General features: G+C 35.0%; 1 protein-coding gene across 1 annotated transcript in view; it reads left to right on the top strand.

Annotated features, from left to right (window-relative positions):
• ERBB4 (erb-b2 receptor tyrosine kinase 4) overlaps positions 1 to 22,480 on the top strand; it is a 925,368-nt gene that overhangs the window by 649,763 nt on the left and 253,125 nt on the right. Inside the window, exons 7-12 of the mRNA XM_081095735.1 lie at positions 1,432 to 1,573; positions 2,443 to 2,556; positions 4,074 to 4,200; positions 10,382 to 10,455; positions 11,377 to 11,467; positions 13,304 to 13,503. Of these exons, the coding sequence (XP_080951861.1) occupies positions 1,432 to 1,573; positions 2,443 to 2,556; positions 4,074 to 4,200; positions 10,382 to 10,455; positions 11,377 to 11,467; positions 13,304 to 13,503 (748 nt within the window). The remainder of the gene's footprint in view (positions 1 to 1,431; positions 1,574 to 2,442; positions 2,557 to 4,073; positions 4,201 to 10,381; positions 10,456 to 11,376; positions 11,468 to 13,303; positions 13,504 to 22,480) is intronic.

Raw genomic sequence — 22,480 nt, 5'->3', positions numbered from 1 at the left:
GTTAGTAAAGCAATTATGAGGAAACATGAAGTTTTATAGCCATAAATTAAAACATACTGAGTTTTCTAGATTGGTTTTTAATAGATTCTTCCTGGAAAGTGTCAGCTTAGTGAATAACGTATCATCAGTGATTCTTGTTCTGATTATGCATCTAGGAGGCCATCATCAGGGAATTGTCATGTTGATGATAAAGTGCTTGCTAAAACAACAATTGATGAAGAAAATGTTTTGAGGAAACAGAATAAATTAGTGCTTATTAATAATCATACATACAATTTATGTTGACTGTAAAATATTATTTGAGTTCACATTAGCCTGCTTTGCAAGGCCTAAATTATTCCTAAGAAGGTTTAATACATTTTAATTAAGAGATTTAGTTCATCCACTCTTTGTTAATCACATGTTTTTATGTCATTATATTCCATTTTTATAATAAATACCTCACTTTCGGGTAGTAAATTTATTTTTAATCATTCTTAAAGGCATTTAAACAATTTAACAAATTGAGATTTTAATATAAATATATGCCAGTGGAAATGAATTGTTTTGCTTGAATTGGTAGCTTGTATCAAATTGTGTGGCATTGTGAAAAAGATCATGCAGGAAATAGAATCATATTATTTAATTTGGCATTAACTACCCCTCCATTTACTCTGACCAGTCACCGGCGAGAGCCTTCCTTTGAGTTCAGTGTAATTAGCTATCACGTGTTTTCTCACTAAACAGTGAAAATGAATATCACTTAAGGCACTGAACTCTCCAAACACTAGCTTTAAGAATAGTCTAAGCTGGTCCTAACTGGTTCGGCTCAGTGGATAGAGAATCAGACTGTGGTCTGAAGGGTCCCAGGCTAAGAGCACATGCCTGGGTTGCGGGCTTGATCCCCAGTAGGTGAAATGCAGGAGGCAGCCAGTTAATGATTCTGTCTTATCATTGATATTTCTATCTCACCCTTCCTCTCTGAAATCAATAAAAATATTTTTTAAGAATAGTCTAGCACTTAGTCTAGCACTAATAACTAAATCACCTATAGAACGGGGGATTTAGTTATTAGTACTAAACTCTAAGACTCAACATAAACCCTTTGAATCAGTGTGAGCGTAATCATTTTTCACTATTAGCTAATTTTAATAATTTAAAGTAAATATAAATTTACAAATTAGTGGATAGATGCTAGACAATTTGAACATCAATAAACTATAGATAAACTATATTTACAGACATTGGAAAAACAGTTTTGTAGAATTGTAGAAGTCCTAAGCAAATTTGAACTTAAAATTGAGCACTAATGACTATGAAATTATCAAAATTTACAGTTTTCATGAAACTGATATATACTTAGTAAAGTAGACAAATGTCTCTAAAAACTGTTCCTCTAATAAGTATCATTAAGATTATTTTTAAATAAAGTTAATACTTGCTATGTTGCAGGCCTGCATGAATTTCAATGACAGTGGAGCTTGTGTGACTCAGTGTCCCCAAACTTTTGTCTACAATCCAACCACCTTTCAGCTGGAGCATAACTTCAATGCAAAGTACACATACGGAGCATTTTGTGTCAAGAAATGCCCTCGTAAGTAGAGGATAAGAATAGCTAAATCAACTACATCATTATTTAAAAACAAAATAATTTCATGTAAATTTATTGTAACTTAAATTTGTCATATCATGAATTGCTTGGGTATGGGGATTATTGCTACCATTTCAAAGATAAAGAAATTTAAATTCAAGTGATCGGTCCAAAGTCTCAGAAAAGAAGTGGTATGTTTGAGGTTAGAGTGCAGTCTCATTGACTTCCAAACTCATTATTTTCACTGTACAGCATTGCTTTCCATATCCCTGGACCCCTAAACAGTTTACCCATGTTTCAGGCCATCAGATCTTCTTGGTTTATTTTGTATCCTTTCTTAAGTCATGCCCTTTTAGATTTCAGTTTGTTTCATCCTATCCAGCTACGGGACAGTTTCTGTGGCACTCCACCGAGAGATCGAACACATTTTAAACATTTCTTCCTGGATGTGAAGTGCACTCTCTTGATCCAAGGCACTTTAACTTCAGCTTTGTTTGTGCTTCCTGTGACTTGAAGTATTTTCGACTTCAGACTTGCATCATGACCTGAAATGAAGTGGAACTGTTGAAAAACACAAACTAAATGTCATGTAGTTTCCTAAGTCTATAAAGGAAATTTGCTCTATTTTAGGGCGTTTCGGGCTGTGGAGCTCAGTCAAGCAAGTACTAGGTGTTGCTAATACATGTGGGCCTCGGATTCAAATGTGGGTGGTCCTGGATGCTATTTCAGGTTGAGATATTTAAACAGGTGTTTTAGAGAAATAGACATTTATATGATCAAAAAATGCTAATTATTTTCACACCCTAAAATAGCTCCTTGTAAACTTGTTTGCAGAACATCAACATTATTGCTAATTTTACCTTTTTTATCAGATAACTTTGTGGTCGATTCCAGTTCTTGTGTGCGTGCCTGCCCTAGTTCCAAGATGGAAGTGGAGGAAAATGGGATTAAAATGTGCAAACCTTGTACTGATATTTGCCCAAAAGGTGAGTGATATCTGAGGGGGCCTACAACAAAGTTTTCATTTACATTTTCATGGGGCCTCTCACAACACACCACTCCCACAACCAAACCTCCCCCCACACCTTTTCCATAACTTTGAACAGTTCCCGAAGTATTTACTATTGTAACAGTGTCTGTTACTGATTTTGAATGATATATGCTAAAATGGTGCAGATAAAACTGAGTTAAGTTTGATAGGATTCAGAAAAAAAGTTGCATTTTATTCTATAAGCAGCAAATCTTAGAAATTAGGAGCAAAACAAGTGTTCACACAATTATTTTAGCATCATGAACACATATTAGTTGCTTGCAAATGTATGCACAATGATCTGCTAAGCATAAAAAGGGGCACAAAGAGAAATGCATTTGACATTTACTCTCCAGGTCTTAAAAAGTTTCTTGAAAGACAAAATATATAAAATGGCAAAGGTGTTTACCGTAAGTGTTAAATAAACACATATAATTTACGTTCTATAATTTTAGTGGAGAAAGAAATACCTTCCAGCTATGATGCTCAAATCCCTCACCAGAATGAAACTTAAGTTAAGCAGGGCAAACGTGCAGTTCAAAATTTTCTAATATTTTTGAGTTTTTCAAAGTAACAGGAATGCCTTAAAGTCTTACAAGGACAAACTTAAGACTGACTATTAGACTACATTCTCTCCCTCTCTCCCCTCTCACCCCCACAAACACACAGCTGTTTTGTGTTGTTTTCTTCTTTCTTTCTTTTTTTTTTAAGTACAGCCTCCAGAAGGCACAGGTAATAATTTAACTCAACTCACATCATTCGTACTCTGTTTAAAATGTATTCTTTTTAAAAAAAATATATTTTATTGATTTTTTACAGAGAGGAAGGGAGAGAGATAGAGCGTTAGAAACATCGATGAGAGAGAAACATCGATCAGCCGCCTCCTGCACATCTCCTACTGGGGATGTGCCTGCAACCCACGTACATGCCCTTGACCGGAATCGAACCTAGGACCCCTCAGTCCGCAGGCCAACGCTCTATCCACTGAGCCAAACCGGTTTTGGCTAATATGTATTCTTAATTGGACCAGTGTTTTTAAAACTGCAGATTGTAGACTATCGTTAGGCTATGAAATTATTTAAGTGACCAGCATTTAAAAAGTATTTTAAAGAAATATTTTAGGATGGATTAGAAATGAGGTGATTTTATATAGTAAGAGGAAGTACTTATTGTGGAAAGTTTTGTTTTAGTTTTGTATCTGTTATGTGTATATACGGGGTCTTGATATAAAATAGAATTCTTATAAGTCATGGTCACTAGATGATAATACCAGGATAATATTTATAAGCAGGCCAAGTAGTAAATGTTGCATGAATGGATTATTATTTTATTTATTAGAAAACAATGTATTTCTTATGGTAAATATTTTTATTTTATAATGAAAACACACTGTTATTTTATAATGAAAAGGCAATTATTTATTCACTGAAATTGGTTTCTCAAATTTCCCAACTGTAACTCCTGTTTCTCCAGCATGTGATGGCATCGGCACGGGATCACTGATGTCCGCACAGACTGTGGATTCCAGCAACATCGACAAGTTCATAAACTGCACCAAAATCAATGGGAATTTGATCTTCCTTGTCACTGGTATTCATGGGTTAGTATTAAATGTTTGCAGAAAATTATTTTAGAAGTGCAGACTAAGGTTAAGAGTCTTTTGCTTTGTCTGTTTGATCTTTTGACCCAGAAGAGTCCTACCTCTGTTAATTCTCTTCTCCAACAAAATCGGATGGCAGGCTTAACCAGCAGTGATAGTAAACCAAAGTTTGGGATGCATCAGATTATGAGATTAGTGACTGGTTAGATCTAAAAAATATAAATTTATATACAAGCTAAGATGTATTTGCAGGACATTCTCATTACATCCTTAGATTTCAGCAAGCTTGGCATATCTTCAGATATGATTAGGGAAACAATATCAATGGGTAAAGTGGGGAATTCCATTCAAATTTCTAAAAAAAAAAATAGTTTAAAACAATGTAAGTTAATATTTCTTTTTACAAGAAGTATCTCACAAAAATCAAATCAGAAAATTAAAATTGTCCTGAGCTTTCAGAACATCTCTTTGTCTTTATGTGTATTTTTCTTTTTTTTTAAGACTGGAAAGTTAGTACTGCTCTGAAAAATCTATAAAATGAATTTCATTTTAGCAGTAAAAATCGTAACATTTTCTAGGCTCCTTCATTACAGAACCCCCTGCTGGTTTTAACTAGGAAAACAACCCAGTTTGTAGTCTTTCAATTGCGATAAAAATGTCAATATTTTTACTTTATATTTTATCTATTTGTCTACATTACTACCTATACCCTAAATATTAGTGCTACAAGCTACAGATAAAAAGTATCACTCCCATATTTCAGTTCAAAATCTTACTGTAAACATGTGTCACATCATTTCTAGAAAGAACATAATTTAACACATTTAGAATAAATATGTCCTAATAGAAACAGCAAGAGAAATAGGACAGAATAGTTTATTTTTTTCTATTTAAATAAATCACTCTAGGTCTTATTACATAAGCATTTTTTCCCTTTAGAATGTAGCTTTGAATATGGGTCTATGCCAGATACTCTAATAATGTGCATATACTTTCTACCCCAGGTATGATATATTGGCCCATGTAGTATTTTCTTTAAAGGTCAAGATTTCTAAGTTCTTTTTAAAAATGTATGTACTTGGCTATTCTTAGCCCACATTTTTACATAGCAACACTCTCTTCAAGCTAGGCAGTACTAGCCATTTTAAGATGGAAAACATTCAATCAAATTCACTGTAGTACCCACTGGCTCTTTGTATCCATTTTTCATTGCTATCATTGCCTCCGTGGTCATTGGGTAGAAGACCTGTGTTGATATTTAGGTGCTTCCATATAATTTAAAGCATATGTGACACTTAGTAAAACAACATATTCATATTTTAAATATACTGAATACCAAATATCACCATGAATGACAGAGCATATTATGTTAACAGTATCTTATGAGAAATAAGACATAAGCCACTTGATTCACAGTATCTGATTTCACCTGGATATAATAAATGATTGGCCTGAAGTCCATCAGTATGGGTAAAAATTTTAAAACAGACACATTAATTTCATTACACAAGTGGTTTTCATCCCAGTCAGACGAATATCCATCTCATATATTCAGCATTTTAATACTTCCTTTTCAATTCTGAAATAAAAGTCATAGATAAGAAAGCTTCCATATACTAGTATATCCTATCTAATAATAGACAAACATGGTAATTAACCGTAGCTCCGACACTCTTCCCATTGGCTAAACAGGGCGATATGAAAATTAACTGCCAACCTAGATGGCGGCCAGCAGCCAGGCAGCTGAAGCAAACAGGAGGCTTGCTTCCTCCAGTGATGGAGGAAGCCAAGGTTCCCCGCCTGCGGCTGCCGGCCTCTGAGCTGCATTCAAAGAAACAATGTTGCAATTATAGAAGCTAAACAAACCCCAGAAACCTGCTTTCAGCCAGCCAGGCCTCAGAGCTGGAGTTGCAAAAGTGTTTCAATTACAGAAGTCAAACAAACCCAGATACCTGCTTTCAGCAGCCAAGGCCTCAAGCTGGAGCAGAGCCTCGGAGCTAAAGCCGGCTCTCAGCTCCAGTGACAGCCATAGAAGGTAAATAAATCCCAGAATAAAAAAAAAAAAGAAAAAAAGGAGAGGTTGGGAGCTTCAGTCACCCGCCAGCCTGAAAACGGCCCTTAGCCCCTCACCCAGACTGGCCAGGCACCCCAGTGGTGACCACCACCCTGAAGGGGGTGTGACCAGCTACAAAGAGCCATCATCCCCTCACCCAGGCTTGCCAGGCACCCAAGCGGCTCCCCCACCCTGAAGGGGGTGTGACCAGCTGCAAACAGCCATCATCCCCTCACCCAGACTGGCCAGGCACCCCAGTGGGGACCCCCACCCTGAAGGGGGTGTGACCAGCTGCAAACAGCCATCATCCCCTCATTCAGCCTGGCCAGGCACCCAAGCAGGACCCCCACCCTGATCCAGGACACCCTTCAGGGCAAACCAGCCGGCCCCCACCCATGCACTAGGCCTCTATCCTATATAGTAACAAGGTAATATGCAATCTGACCCTAACAGCAGAAGGACTGAAAATGACTGGTCACTATGACACACACTGACCACCAAGGGGCAGATGCTCAATGCAGGAGCTGCCCTCTGGTGGTCAGGGCGCTCTCACATGGGAGGAGCTCTGCTCAGCCACAAGCCAGGCTGATGGTTGCAAGTACAGCGGTGGTGGTGGGAGCCTCTCCTGCCTCCTCAGCAGCACTAAGGATGTCTGACTACAGTTTAGGCCTGCTTCCTGCTGGCAAGTGGACATCCCCTGAGGGCTGCCATGCTGCCAGAGGGATGTCTGATTGCCATCTTAGGCCCAATCCCCGGGGAGCGGGCCTAAGCCATCAGGTGGTCAACCCCTGAGGGGTCCCAGACTGCGAGAGGGCACAGGCCGGGCTGAGGGCCCCCCCCCCTTCTGAGTGCACAAATTTTTGTGCACCGGGCCTCTAATATATATACATATATATATATATATATATATATATATATATATATATATGATTTTAATTCTTCAGTTGTAATTTATTTATTTTTTTGAATTTATCTTTATTGTTGAAAGTATTACAAATAACCTCTTTTTTTCCCATTGACCCCTTCTGGCCACACCCATCCCCCCACCCCAGGCTTTCATCACTCTATTGTCAGTGTCCATGGGTTATACATATATGCATATAAATTCTTTGGTTAATCGTTTCCCACCTACCTCTACCTTTTCTCTGAGATTAGACAGTCTGTTCCATGCTTCTATGTCTCTGGATCTATTTAAAGATGAAATAAGAGAAAATGTTTAGTTTCTAGAACAATAGTGCCATTGCCAGAGATAGACTGTACTCTTGTTTCCTTATTTAGAATGGGAATCACAGGCAAAACGCAGTGTTTAGGGTTATCCATGGGAATAATCCCCCTTTAATCTTGTCATGTTTGACATGGTTTATGTGCATGTGCTTGAAGCAACAAAATGCTCACCAGATAAACATGTCCATACTGTGTCACAATGAGACACTGACAAGGAAGTATTCATATGACACACTGCAAAGTTGAAAGACAATGAACATGTGATAATTGGTTGAATGAAGAAATAGATTGTGATGCAATTGTGAAAATATGTTGCTCTGTCTTTTTCCTGAGCTTTATATTGGATCACCAACAATGGTGACAGAGTGTATGTAATGTTCTTACTCACGGTTCTGAATTTAGCTAGTAAATTTCTTGACTTTATAGTTCTATGGATTTCAAGTGTCTGTAGAATGAAACTCCCTACAGGTCCTCTGAAGTTGGTAAGTGGGATTCTGTCAACTTCTTTTATGAAAGTCCTGAATCTCTAAAATAAGTATATAAAATGTCTATGGTCCATTGGGCTTCATGTGAACAGTCCAGAATTCACTTAATTCCCCACAACCTGGACATGTTCTTAATATAGGACTGAAGTGACCCCATTATTATGTTCTTGCCCTGGGTTTTGAGTGTTTCTCAATAAAGTCAGAATATTTTATTGTATGACCAGAGCTGTTCTAGACACTGCTTTTGATCAAAAATCAAATGTTGAAAGTTCATTCTGCTACTGTAGTGCTGACATTTATTCTGCATACAAAAGTCTTTGCCCATAAAATAGGATAACAACAAGAATTTATAGTGAACTTATTTTTTATTTTTGCTTCCTATTCATACAAAGCATAGTCATTCATTCTATGCATCTTCAGTTATAAATAGAGCAAGTTTGCCAGAACATTTAATTTAGACTTGAAGTTTTTGAGGGCTCTTCATGTCACATTGAGGAACGTATTCATTATTTATGTGTGAATTATAGGGAAACTCATTTATAGTGTTTCTCCAAGCTCTCCGTAACTCTCCATTTAAACTAGTTGTACAGTAAATGGACCGCACTTCTTAGTTTGAAACAGTCATTTAATCAAGCAATTTTTTTTCCCTTTGACAATATGGGATGTTCACAGTGTAGAAGAATACGCCAGTGAATCAAGTTGAGACAGCTACACTAAAGGTAGTTCCATATATCATGGTTTCTGGAACTAATAGAGTCTATAAGAGGCTCTAAGATAAATAACTGCCAGTAGATTCACACTCATATTCCCCCCAAACAGGCCATATGCCAATTTTTCAGGGGACTTTGGAGCACCTGGATTGATAACCCTGTTAAATCACATCCAGTGGACTACCATATCCTAGTGTTTTTTCTCTGGAAACAAAAGAAGGTTCCTAAAGATTGGTAAAACAGCAGATGTCCTAACTTAGACACAAAAAACAGTATGGTGGTTACCAGAGGGAAGAGAAGTGATGGGAGTAGTAAAAGGTAAAGGGGGTCAAATATATGGTGACAGAAGAAGATATGACTTTGGGCGGTGGGCAATACAGTGCAGTATGCAGGTGATATAACATAGAATTGTACATTTGCACCTATATAATTTTATTAACCAATGTCACTCCAATATATTTAATTAAAAATTAAAAAAAGCAATATAAAAAAACCAAATAAAGATTGTTTTTATATATGTATAAGGTGCAAAAAATTGGCAGATGTTCATAGCAAGAATAAAACTAAATTGATTGCTACAGGTGAATATGCTTCTAAAAAAGCCTAAGTTCATTGTTCTTAGAAGGTTTAATCTCTCTTAGAGAAGAAAATTCAATTTTTCTCTGAAGAGCATATATTAATATTAGGGCTCTACTTGCTCAGGATAGCACAGAGTAATTTTAAAGTAATCAAACATTTTCAAAAATACTATGTATTCCTTAAACATTGAAAATATTCCTTGAATTACTGAGAAATGTTTCGTATTATTATGTTTATGTTTGGCTTAATATTCAAGTTTGCAATTATTTCATGTGATAAGTATATTATACCAAAAAATGTACTTAAGATGAAAACCTCTGAAAAAAAAACCCTATTAAACATTTAATTTTAAAAGATATGTATGTTCATTTTTGAAAAGACAGGTCATCTCTCTCTGTATACATATCAAAAACATTTTTTACAAAAATATGTGTATGCATTAGATCTTCAAATTTATAACACCTTTTGAATATGATTAAATTTATTGTAAATTGTGTTTTTAAATCTTAGTATGATTTATATAGATGGAATCAAATAGGTCGGTTATAAAAATGAATATAAATATCAGTTAGGAACAAAATTGCTCTAAATAATTCATATGAAGAGATATTTTATATAATGTTATAAATATTATGAAAACTCACTAATAGGTAAATATGGAGATACAGCAAAAAAGGTGACTTCATGTGTTTGTTTTTATGCTTCTTAAGAAATTACAAGTGTTATTCACAATTTTGAGTGCTTTGAGGAGCCTGGAAGGCAATGTCCTTACTATAACATAATTTATTTGCAGGTTTTATTTTCCCAGTTAAGAATAAACGTTTAAAGCAAAATATAAAGCATGGTTAATAAATGGATTTGCTGTATTTGGAGGTCTTCTGTATAATCAAACTGAATCATTTCTGTAAATCTAGACTTGCCTTTGATAAACTCATATTCTCTGTCATAAAAGTGGTCCTCAAAGCAACTTTAAATTTTCCTCCATATCCAAGGCAGAAAAATCTGGACAGACATTATTACTCTTCCTCTTGATAATGACAATTCAACTTGAATAAAATAATGTCACATTTTTATATTTTTATTCCTTTATTTAATTTTGAATCTGACTGCTTCTCTCCTGGTTTTTCTAGGGACCCTTACAATGCGATTGAAGCTATAGACCCAGAGAAACTGAATGTATTTCGGACAGTTCGAGAGATAACAGGTAATTTTTCAAGTGCAATTGTGTTACTAACCATGTGAATTTTAACAATTGATTGAAAATATTATATAATATTGGAACCAGAAACTCAATTTCAAAGTAAATTCAAGTCTCTACTCCTTAGCATGTATGCACATTTTGAAAGCCCATGGAATTTAAAGAGTAAAATATCCTTGACATTTTGATGTTACTGTTTTGCAAGTGCCAATTGATCTTTGAAAGCATTTTTTTTTTACCTTTTCACAAGAAGTACTATTTAGTGTGGGAAATGCATATCATTCATTTAGCACATGTTTATAGAGCATGTAATACATTTGGTGCTGTTATAGTAGATGATATGGGTTATAGAAATGAATTAAACATGATTTGTTACTAAAGAGTATAAAGTCAAATGAGGAGGGGTAAGTATATACATCTATGTCTTAGAATGCAAGATGGGCAACTGAGGTCACTAGTAAGTGTATAGATACAGTGGTAAAGGATTTCAGGGAAATTGAAATTGAATTTTTCTCTTTATCTAGTTAGTCTAAATATTTTTGCTTTTAGAAGAATACATTAAATTAAGATTTATGTAGATTAACATCTACAATTATATGATTCCATATGTCTGAGAAATATAGATTTTTGGTGCTTATTGTTATTATTATCATTATTGTTATTGACAGTATTACAGATGTTCCCCATTCCTCCCTCTTTGTCCCCCTCCTTTGATATTCTTTGGAGTACTGGAGCCATGAAACTTTGGCTAAAACACTCCATTTTGGAAGAAGAAATATGAGATAGAATGGTTCAAAACTAGAAATATTCGCTTTCCTTTTCTTATCTTTCAACACATTTTTATCATATTTCAAGAATAATCAGTGTTAAACACTATTGCTCAGACAATGATGTAATGAATTTTTCAGCTGTCCTCTTCTTTTATAGGTTTCTTGAACATACAGTCATGGCCCCCAAACATGACTGACTTCAGTGTTTTTTCTAACCTGGTGACCATTGGTGGAAGAGTACTCTATAGGTAGGTTTATATGTTCAAAGATGCAGGTCTCCCAGATTTCAAGAGTAGCATCATGTACATATTATATCAAAACTATTAACCTCATGAATTTACTGATTCTAGAAATATTGGGTTTCTTCTTTTAATTCCAATGTGAGTTCAACAAAAAGTTATCCCAGTTGTGCTTAAAGTATACAGAATACACAGCTGGACTTTCCAACCACCTATCATTAAAGTAATAGTAATGTTTTGCAGGTATGGAATGCATGATATGAAGCATAAATTTAATTCTTTTTATCATATTTATTATAATTCAAAGAGAGAGTTGGATGACTTAGAAATAGCTCAGATGTAGGGGATACAAGTGCCATACGGAAAGTTCTTGTTTTGCTTCTGGTGCTTTCATTTGAACGAAGCATCATAGAGCTGATGTTTCACGAATTAGTCCACCTCCCTCTGTGCAGTGCTAGTTGGAATAAACAGAATGATCAAGGCTCAAAAGGACGCTGTTCTAATGTCAATAGTTTTATTCATATAATAAAAGTAGAGTTAATATTTACTAAGCCACTGCTTTTACTTTATTTCAGATTTTTATCTTTATGAAACTATTGTTTATGAAGAGTTAAAAGCTGACTTACATAAGGATATTTTAATTTAATGTTTATTGCTTAAATCTAAATGCTGCCTGAAATCAATATTGTCATCAAATATTATATAATGGCATTTCACCGAAAATTCATTGAATTTTGCTATTAAAACAGGTATATTTATAAGAGGTTTTAAAAGGTAAATGGGGAAGTATTAATATAAAAGGAGAGTTCAGAGATATAACTTAGTCATGTTATATGCAACAAATTTTACTATCTACTGAATATTATAAGTATATCAAGGCATTGTTATACTCATATTATAATCCACAAATCAAGTATTTATAATGAGAGCCAGGATTTGAGAAAATGAATTATAGCTCAGTTGAGTACACACACACACACATGCATATTTTGCTGATATATATGTCAGCAAACTATTTTTAGATTTAGAAGTAAAATAAAAGGGGACAGTTTAGATCTCCAAAATGTAAAATCATGTCCATTAGTTGAAATGAGGGAAACACAGTTATTCTTCAGAGAATGCAAAAGGAACTTAACTACAAAATGTGGACTATATTGAAATAAAAACAATTTCCTTGACATGATTGTTTCTACCATGTAGTTGTTACTTAACATTTAGAGATTCTTTCCCCAGTTGTCGAAGCCTTCTGAATATTTTGTAAAATTAAAGTTTAATTTCCTTCGTCTCTGTAAATTTTTATATCTCCTACCTTTACTTATACATTCTTCAGCTATTACAATTATCCTTTTGTTCCTAAATAAATTAAAGCCTAAGATCAAAAACACTCTCTGCAATATTTATCCTTGGAAAGCATTCTGCATCTATTAAATAGAATACAATTAATATCTTACTTAGGGTATATGGAAGTCATTCCACATAAATGTATTTAATTATTTAGTCTTAACACAGGATTTCATTCTTGAGGAACTGAAGATGTGAGGGAAGGAGAGAAGGCAGTGAGCAGATACGTCAGTGGTAAATAAGTACACAAAGACAGAGATATCATTAATATTCATACTTCTAAAAGTGAACATGTTTCTTTTGGGTATGACTGTTAAAGCCTCCAGTATATAGCATGTAAAGATTAATATTCTGAGCACAGATTTATTGACTCAGTTCTCTCTCTGTGGTCTGTTTATCTTCTTTGGAGTAAGATGTGACACCTGATATTTTACTTTAGAAATGAATGTCCTGGCCAGAAAATATTTATTATCGTTCCATGTTTTCTCTCTCTCCTCTCTTTAGTGGCCTCTCCTTGCTTATCCTCAAGCAACAAGGCATCACTTCCCTGCAGTTCCAGTCCCTGAAGGAAATCAGTGCAGGAAACATCTATATTACTGACAACAGCAACCTGTGCTACTATCACACCATCAACTGGACGACGCTCTTCAGCACCATCAACCAAAGAATAGTGATTCGGGACAATAGGAAGGCTGAAAACTGTAGTAAGTACATTACTCAGACATTAAAACATAGAAGTTTTAGCCCAGCCAGTGTTGTTCAGTGGTTGAGCATCAACCTACGAACCAGGAGGTCACAATATGATTCCCAGTCAGGGCACGTGCTGAGTTGGGGAGCATGCAGGGGGTAGCCAATCAATGATTCTCTCTCTCCTCTCTCTCTCTCTCTCTCTCTCTCTCTCTCTCTCATCAATAAAAATATTTATTTTTAAAACAATAGAAGCTTTAAACATTTTTTCCCATTCTATATTTGATTAAACAGTTAAAATTACAGTGGGTCAGAATACTAGACTTCTTTTCCTCAATCCTTAAGAATGGTTGGTATAGAATAACCAGAATAAGTGACTTGTTTTATAGTATACTAGAGGCCTGGCACATGAACTTTGTGCACGGGTCGGGTCCTCAGACCTGGCCTGTGATCAGAGCCAATCTTCCAGGCTGCTGGCAGCTGGCCCCGCCCCTCTCCCCCTTCCTCCCCCCTACCCCCCACCGCTACCACTGCTGCAGCTGAGGGTTGCCCTCTGTGTGTGGGGAAACAGGCGGGGCAATCAGGGCCCTGACACCACCCGTGTCCACCGCGACCCACCCCCAGTTCCCAGCTCCCCATTGGAGTCAGTGCTCAGTGTGTGTCATAGCCAACTGTTCGTTCTGCAGTCTAATTGATTTGCATATTATGCTTTTATATATATATATAGATTATGTATGTGCAAATCTTAAGCATCCACCTGTGGAAATTTAAATTCAATAGGTGTAAGTGGGACTTGAAAACTAAATGTTTAATAAACATCTGGGTAATTCTTTGGATCCAATCAGTTTGTGGAAATTCACCCCATTGAATTTTCTGTTCACTTTCAGTGAATTTGATAACATAGGATAACAGAGTATTTCCCATTTGGGAGTGGTGGAAAAAATGAAGATGTTTTCTTCTGAAAAGTGTGAAATGCTATTCAAGAAAAAAGTTCATAAGTGCATTTCTTGTTCACTATCTTTTTTCTCACTTATTTTGATGTTTATTGATCCACTCCATCATTTCTTTGTTATACAGAAGTTGATGATGTTTTCATGGGTACATAACTAGACTGTTTCTGTGTTATACTTTCCTGATTTTCTACTGAGTACTACTATCTTTTACATCCTAAGAGTTCCACTACTATGCATTTGTCTGACTTGCATATGATAAATATCAAATAAAATACTTAGAATTTAAATGATTTATTCATAAAAATGTATTCTAATTGTGGTTATTATGAATTAGTCTTGTTAAAAAGTCACATCTCCTAAGGAATATTTTGCTATCAGGATGCCTTCTTATTTATTTAATCCATTGGAACAATTACAAGGATATAAACACGTGTTTAAATTTATTTTTGATATATGTGAATTGATAATATAGGATATTTTTAAGAAAATATAAACTCTTAAGAAAGCAAATATAATTTAATCTTACTAAGTAAAGTAGTCAGTAAAATAATTTATTTACTAATACTCCACCTTTTTTTATAAAGGGTTTAAGGCAGCTCAGGTTACCAATTTTCATAAACTGTAACTATAATTTGTGAGGAACTCACATTTTAGCTGTTTTGGATCCTGAAAAATATTTTCCAGAGAAAAGAGATCTATTGTAACATGAGATTCCTATTGTGAGTGAACTTAAGTTCTTACACATTCTTCTATTCCACATAGACTCAAGAAGTTCAAAATTTTATTACGTATATACCAAAATATGTATGTTTACAATGGATGAGATGTGTCCTTTAATTTAGCCTAGATTATATCCTTAGTTTTATACATTTCTGATTCTTGACAGAAAGTTTGCTTTTCTTTTTTCCAATTCTTAATCTTTTTATCCCACATTCACTCAACCAGTGGTAGACATGGAAAGAATAAGAGTAATGAATAGGAGCCTAGATATTAAGAAATTTTTAAATGATCTCCTAAGAGCTTAAACAATGAATAGGTATATGTTTGATTCCTCAAAAATGTTTTTCCTTTTCTCTTATAATTTAAACATTTTAAGATTGTCTTTGTCAAGTAACAGACTTAGTGATTTATAAAAAATCTTCACAATATGAATTTAGTATACTGGTTCAGTATACATGTATTTGTTGATGTAGAATTTACTTTTTGCATAAATATTATCTAAGGAATATACAGTTCTATATTTATCTCTGATTTTGATGTTCCTCCAGTTTGATAGCAGAAAAATCTACCTCACTCAACATGCAATTAGTAAAAAGGAATTGTAAAACTATAGTTAATGACTAATAACTGAACCTTCTGCATTTGCCACACCTTTTGGTAAACCATAGCTCAGTATGAATCATAAAGTGCATAACTTAGGATATAGTAAAGTCACTATTCTTCTAAGTAACCAGAAGATAGAAAATCTTAACTGTACTTTTAAAATTTGTTTTATTACCAATGTAATACATTAATACATTCTTCTTTGTTAAATAAAAAAGAACACCTCAAATTAGATTTTCTTACTGTATTTGAAACAGCATAATGTTTAATTACAATGTTGCAAAATGGTCTCTGTGTTCTTTTCAAGATGTTAATAAGCAGTTACAAATTTAGAAATGACATCCCTTCCATTTGTAACCTGGAAACTCTGGAAGAATGGAGGGCCTCTCAACAATAACAGCCAGGATTACTGCAGGCTTCCGTTTTTATTACAAAGGGCAATATTTTAATAACTTGCCAGTAGATCAGTATTTGAGGTATTTTAAAGCAAAAACTTTTAAGTCTGGTCTCCAATTTTCAATGATTGTTGTTTGGATAGTATAGTATTGTGGTATGTATTATGTCGCCAACCCCCAACACACACACACACACACACACAAATGTGTTGAACCCTAGCCAGTTTGGCTCAATGTATAGAGTGCTGGCCTGAGGACCAAAGGTTCCCAGGTTAGATTCTGGTCAGGGCTCATGCAGGAGACAGCCAATCGATGTGTTTCTCTCACATCTCTAGTTCTTTCTCTCTTGCTTCCACTCTCTCTAAAAATCAATGGAAAAATATCCTCGGGTGAGGATTAATGTGTGTGTGTGTGTGTGTGTGTGTGTGTGTGTGTGTGTGTGTGTGTTGAAGTTTTAACTCCTGGTACCATGAATGTGACCTTATGTAGAGAGAGGTTTTTTGTACATGTAATTAAAATGTAGATGAGCTTATACTAGATTAGAATGGGCCCTTAATCCACTATAATTTGTGAGAATAGGAGAAGAGAGACAGTGACAGGCACACAGAAGAGAACATCAGGTAAAGACATACACACATAAAGGGAAGACAACCAATGAAGACAGGGTCAAAGAATAGAGTTACGCATAAGTCAGGAAAACCAAGGAATGCCAGCAACCCCCGGAAACTACGAACGCCCCCAGGAAAGATCCAGCCAGCCAACACCTTGATTTTGAAGCAGAACTGTGATAGAATAAATTGTGATACAATTGTGATAGAATTGTGATAGAATAAATTTCTGTCATTTTAGGCTATCATTTTGTGGCATTTTGTTATACCAGACCTGATAAACTAATACAGACAGTGGTATAACAGTGAAAGCTAATATAGATCAGGAGGACCCAGGGTTCTGCATTTTTAATACCAGATCTTTCTGAGGCAGGTGTCTGAGGAAAATCCATTTAGAAACGCTATTGTGTTTTATAACACCCCTCATCATTCTTTTTATTCTGTAGTCAGAAATATATTTTAAAAACACGTTGCCCTGGTAATTCATTTCATCTTTTGAGGATTTGTTCTCTCAAAAAGGACCTATTGTAGGAAATTTTCAGTTGGGCCACTTAACACTGTATATTTAATAACAGTTTTGGGAGACAAAAAGAAAGAATGGACCAAAAATGAGTTTTATCAATAGTGTTCTGTTTTATCCTTTTACTAATCTAACACATTCAAGACATTAAAGGGGATATTTAATGCTTATTTACACATTGACTAATTATAGTACAATATATATTTTACTATTATATTTTATTTACTTCAGAACTTCGACAACACACTTATGAACTTATTTTACTTTTTTCAAGTTAATGTGCCTTCTGAGAAGTACTTTATAATGTGCTCAGTGTTCTAAGAATATTCAAGGACTTTTCAATATTTTATCACTGCTGTCACAGCTGCCTGTCATATATCCCTCTACCAGGATTTTCTCCCCAGGTCCTACTCAAGTCAGAGATATAGTACCTAGAGCACTTAAGAGTGAACAAACTTTTGGTAACACCTGTTTCACCTATTCAGTATGGTGAAGGGGTATGTCTTATTCTTCCACTCCTACCTTTTCCTAAATTTTATGGCTTTAACTTATTCCAACATTTTCCAAAGACCCATAATGACATTCCCACTTATATATGTCTACATAAAGTGCTTATTGCAATAGAATTTTATAATCCCCACCCCAAGGATGACCACATCCTAATCCTCAGTATCTGTAAATGATACTTTATATGGCAAAAAGGAGTTGGCATATGCAATCAAGCTGTGTATTTTAAGGTTGGCAAATTAATCTGGACTATCTGGGTGGGCCCTAAATGTAGTCACATGTGACCTTATGGGAAGGAGAAAAAAGGATATTTGATTTAAATAAAGGAGACGGCGATGTGACCATGGAAACAGAGGTTGGAATGATGTATCTACAAGCAGAGGAATTCCAAAGTGGCCTCTGAAAGCTGGAAAAATTAACTCAAAATAGATTAAGGACTTAAATGTAAGACATAAATCATAATACTCCTAAAATAAAACATAAGAGGTAAGCCTCTTGACATTGGTCTTGGCAAGGATTTTACGGATACAATACCAAAAACAGAAGCAACAAAGCAAAAATAAACAAGTGGAACTATATCAAACTAAAACATTTTTCAAAGCAAAAAAAAGCAATCAACAAAGTGAACAGGGAACCTATAGATGGGGATAAAATATTTGCAAATTATGTATCTGATAAGGTATTAATATCCAAAGTATATAAAGAACTCATACAACTCAATAACCAAAAACAAAACAAAACAAAACAAACAAACAAACAACTATGAATAAAAGTGGGGAGAGGACTTGAATGAACATTTCTCCAAAGAAGACATACAAATGATTAACACAAATGTATGAAAATGTGCTCAACATCTCCAATCACCAGGGAAATTCAAATTGAAACCCCAGTGAGATGTCACTTAACACCTGTTAGAATGGCTATTTTCAAAAGAGAAGAGTAAAGTGCTGGTGAGATGCAGGGAAAAGGGGTGTAATTTGGTACAAGAACTATGGAAAACAGTATGGAGGATCCTCAAAAAGTTTTAAATTACTACCATATGACAAAACAATTCCACTTGTTATAGAGTCCTATCAGCTTTGGAAGAGGGAGGGTGAAGGGACAAGAGTGAGAGGTTTTCAAACTACAAAAAAAAAAAAAAAAAAAAAAAAAAGTGTGGTTTTTTTTGTAATAAGTCTCTATATTATTGTTCTTATTATCAAAGAAATACTTGTTTATTACCAAAGTGTTACAAAATATAGATAAATTAAAAGAAGAACATGAAAAATAACTAGGCTTCACATTAAGTTATTTGTAGGTTCCAAAACCCAATATTATGCTATCCTACCTCCTTTCAAAAGTAGTCATTTGTCCATTTCCCCAAAAAAATAATAAGCAGAAATAAGTAGATCAGGGAGTTGATGGATTATCAGGAAATGGGCAATAACAAAGAGGTACTGATACCTTTATCAACAGCCTGAAGGCAGAATCTTAAAATGTATTTTATGGCCTTAGGCAAGTAGTTACACAAGGAACATGAGGCATTGATTATGTTTTCTATACCAATTGAAGGTGTTTAATATGAAGAGCCAGAGATTCATAACACTGAGCAACATGATTTTGAATATATTCTACTTGTCTTTACAAGTTGCATTTGTTATGGGTGGTTTTTTCCCCCCCTCTTCAAGGATTCCTCTGATAATCATGTTTATTCCATAAGCAAGTATATATGATAATTATATATAAATTCTTATATGTTTCAGACTATGAAATAGTTCATAAATAACGTTAAAATGGCTGAATGTTTATAAAAATGGGTAAATGGGTATTATAACTTTATATCCATTAATATCATTTATCTTTGCTTCTTTTTAACTCTTAAGCTATTATATAGATTTTGTTCTTATACATTTATATTCCATCAGCTCGATTGAACTTTCTTATTTCTTGCATCTTCACAAATCCATGGGAAGTCACTTATACTCCAAGGGAATCAGTGATATGAGAACTATATTAAGATTCCATTTCTACTGACATTTCTTTTGCACGGTGAGAGAACTGAATGAGTCAGAAGGAAAGAACTCTTACAATTAGTTTAAAATCAATATAGGGGATAAACTGTTAGAATTTCCCAAGTAGAACAACAAATCATTCAACTTTTGAAAAGAAGTGTCTCCATATAAGAAGAGAAAAATAATTATAATATATGTTATTTAACTTTAATACATCTTCAAAAATGGAGAGTACCACAATTAAGCAAAGTCTGCAAACTGATGAGTTACCTAAAAAAGGAAAATATATTTGAGAAAAGGGACAATCCTACATACTCAGGAAAACACTCTATTTGATCTCTGTTCTTTCAGGTTATTTTTTAAAGTCACCTTTATGTTATTTATAATAATCTTAAAAATTAAAATAATGTAAAATAGAGTAGAAGGAACTATAATTTTCAATAAAGTTTATGGATGTTTAGAAGTTATGGGCATTTTGGAGAAATTCTATATAAAAAGTGTGCCTATATGCAAGAAGCAGGAAACAGCAAGTAATCTTACTTTGGAGTTTTAGAAATAAATATCAGATGTCTACTTCTATCAGGATGGAATAAAAGGGATTATATTTACTGTTCCTCAATGAAACAACCAAAAGATGGACAAAATATATGAAATGACAGTTTACAAGGGAGTACATACCAGATAATGAAGCAGAGAGAGGAAACGAATGAGGCGAGCCCTGTGATTGTCCTGGCTAACTACCTTGAGAGAATTTTTGAGCCTTGGCACAGTCTGGAGAGACCCAGGTAGAATCCCAAAGACTCCTTGAGTTGAGGAGGCGGCACTGACAGCCTAGGGAGGCTCAAGTCTGCAGATAGTGCAGGAGAGAAGAGAGCAGCACAGGGAGGAAAACCACCCTCCTAGAGATAGTAAAGCAAGGTTGTTAGTCAGGAGGAAACAATGTCAGATGAATATATGATTCTATACATGGGATTAAGAGCACTGCATGGATACATATATAAAATTATCTTATTATTTAAATCATGTCCAAAGACAATCTAATGTGTAAAATTGTGAATGTGCAGTGAATAGCATTTGGAAAAGTAAAATGTATGACAAAAGCTCAAAGGTTAGGAATAGAGAAATGGAAGTATCCTATTTTCATGTTCTGAGAGTTTGCATGAAGCAGTAAAATATAACTTTAAAACAGACTGCAGTCACTTAAAGAGATATACTACATTTCTGCTCCTGGGAAGATGAGGTAGATATACTTTTCTCCGGTCCTTTTGCTGACTACAACTAAAAACAATGAGTATAGATATAGATATAGATATAGATATAGATATAGATATAGATATAGATATAGACACATAAAAATTTTTGGAATGCAGAGAGAAGAAGGAAGACAGGTTTGGCACCTTGAAATCCAAGAAGCACACAGATGTGAGTTCCCTAGATTTTATTGTTGTCTCATACATCCCAGATCTGGAGGTGTAGACATTGGCAACTCAGAAACATGAACAGGTGCAGACCAAAAAAGCCCCCAACAAAAGTCTGTTTTCTCTTCCAAAGGGCCTGGAAAGGTGCAGAGGAGCAAGACAAAAAACTTTTATAGGATAACTTTTCAGCTCCAGCCAAACGTCACAGAAAAAACCTGCAGCCCAAACTTCACCTCAGCATCTAAAGAGTAGGAGTGTAGGCTTCCCACCTCCGCCAGGCTGCAAAGAAACCCCCAAACTCACCAGGAGGTGGTGCCAGAGAAGGCAGAGAGGGGAGCGGGGGCTTCCATCCCCACTGGGCAGTAAAGAGCCCAGGCAGAACTGGCTTTCAGCCCTAATCTGACACGTGGGGCCTTGAGCAGTTTAGCCTCTCGGAACCTCTGCCCATTTGTCAAATGAATACGCATTCCTACTTTGCATGATAGAGTTGAAGATTAGCACCCATATGTGAACAAAAAGTGCCCCACGCCCCTGAAAAAATGTAAAGTATGAACCATTGTATCTCTTAAGAATATGGAAGCAAAAATCCTTGACAAAGTAGTAACAAATAGCACTCAACAGTATATAAAATAGATATACAGCATAATCAAATGGGGTTTATGCCAGGGATACAAAGCTGATTCCGTATTTCGGAATCATGTTATGTTTTTATAAGAACCCTGACTAATACCATACCATACACACAACCATAACTCAAAATGGATCGTTCAGTGGTTCTTAACCTTCTGGCCCTTTAAATACAGTTCCTCATGTTGTGATGCAACCATAAAATTATTTTCGTTGCTACTTCATAACTGTAATGTTGCTACTGTTATGAATCATAATGTAAATATCTGATATGCAGGATGGTCTTAGGTTACCCCTGTGAAAGAGTCGTTCGACCGCCAAAGGGGTCGCGACCCACAGGTTGAGAACCGCTGGTATACATAAATGTAACATCAAAACTCATAAAGATTCTAAAAGAAAACATCAGAGCAAATCTTTATTACTTCCTGTTAGACAAAGACTTCTTAGATATGATACCCAGATCACAATTCACAAAAGAACAATTGATAAATTGGATTTACCAAGTTAAAAGTCCTTTCTGAAAGACAGTATTAAAGCAGGAAAAGTCAAGGCTAGGGCTTGAGAGAAAATATTTACAAAATTTAATAACAAACTCTCAATATCCATAGTAAGAAAACAACCATTCCAATATAAAATGGACATAAGATTCTTA

Source organism: Myotis nattereri (genome assembly GCF_964212035.1).
Source record: "Myotis nattereri genome assembly, chromosome: 7".
Lineage (NCBI taxonomy): Eukaryota > Metazoa > Chordata > Mammalia > Chiroptera > Vespertilionidae > Myotis > Myotis nattereri.
Note: the sequence above shows the minus strand (reverse complement) of the source record. Positions and strands in the feature narration are given on the sequence as shown.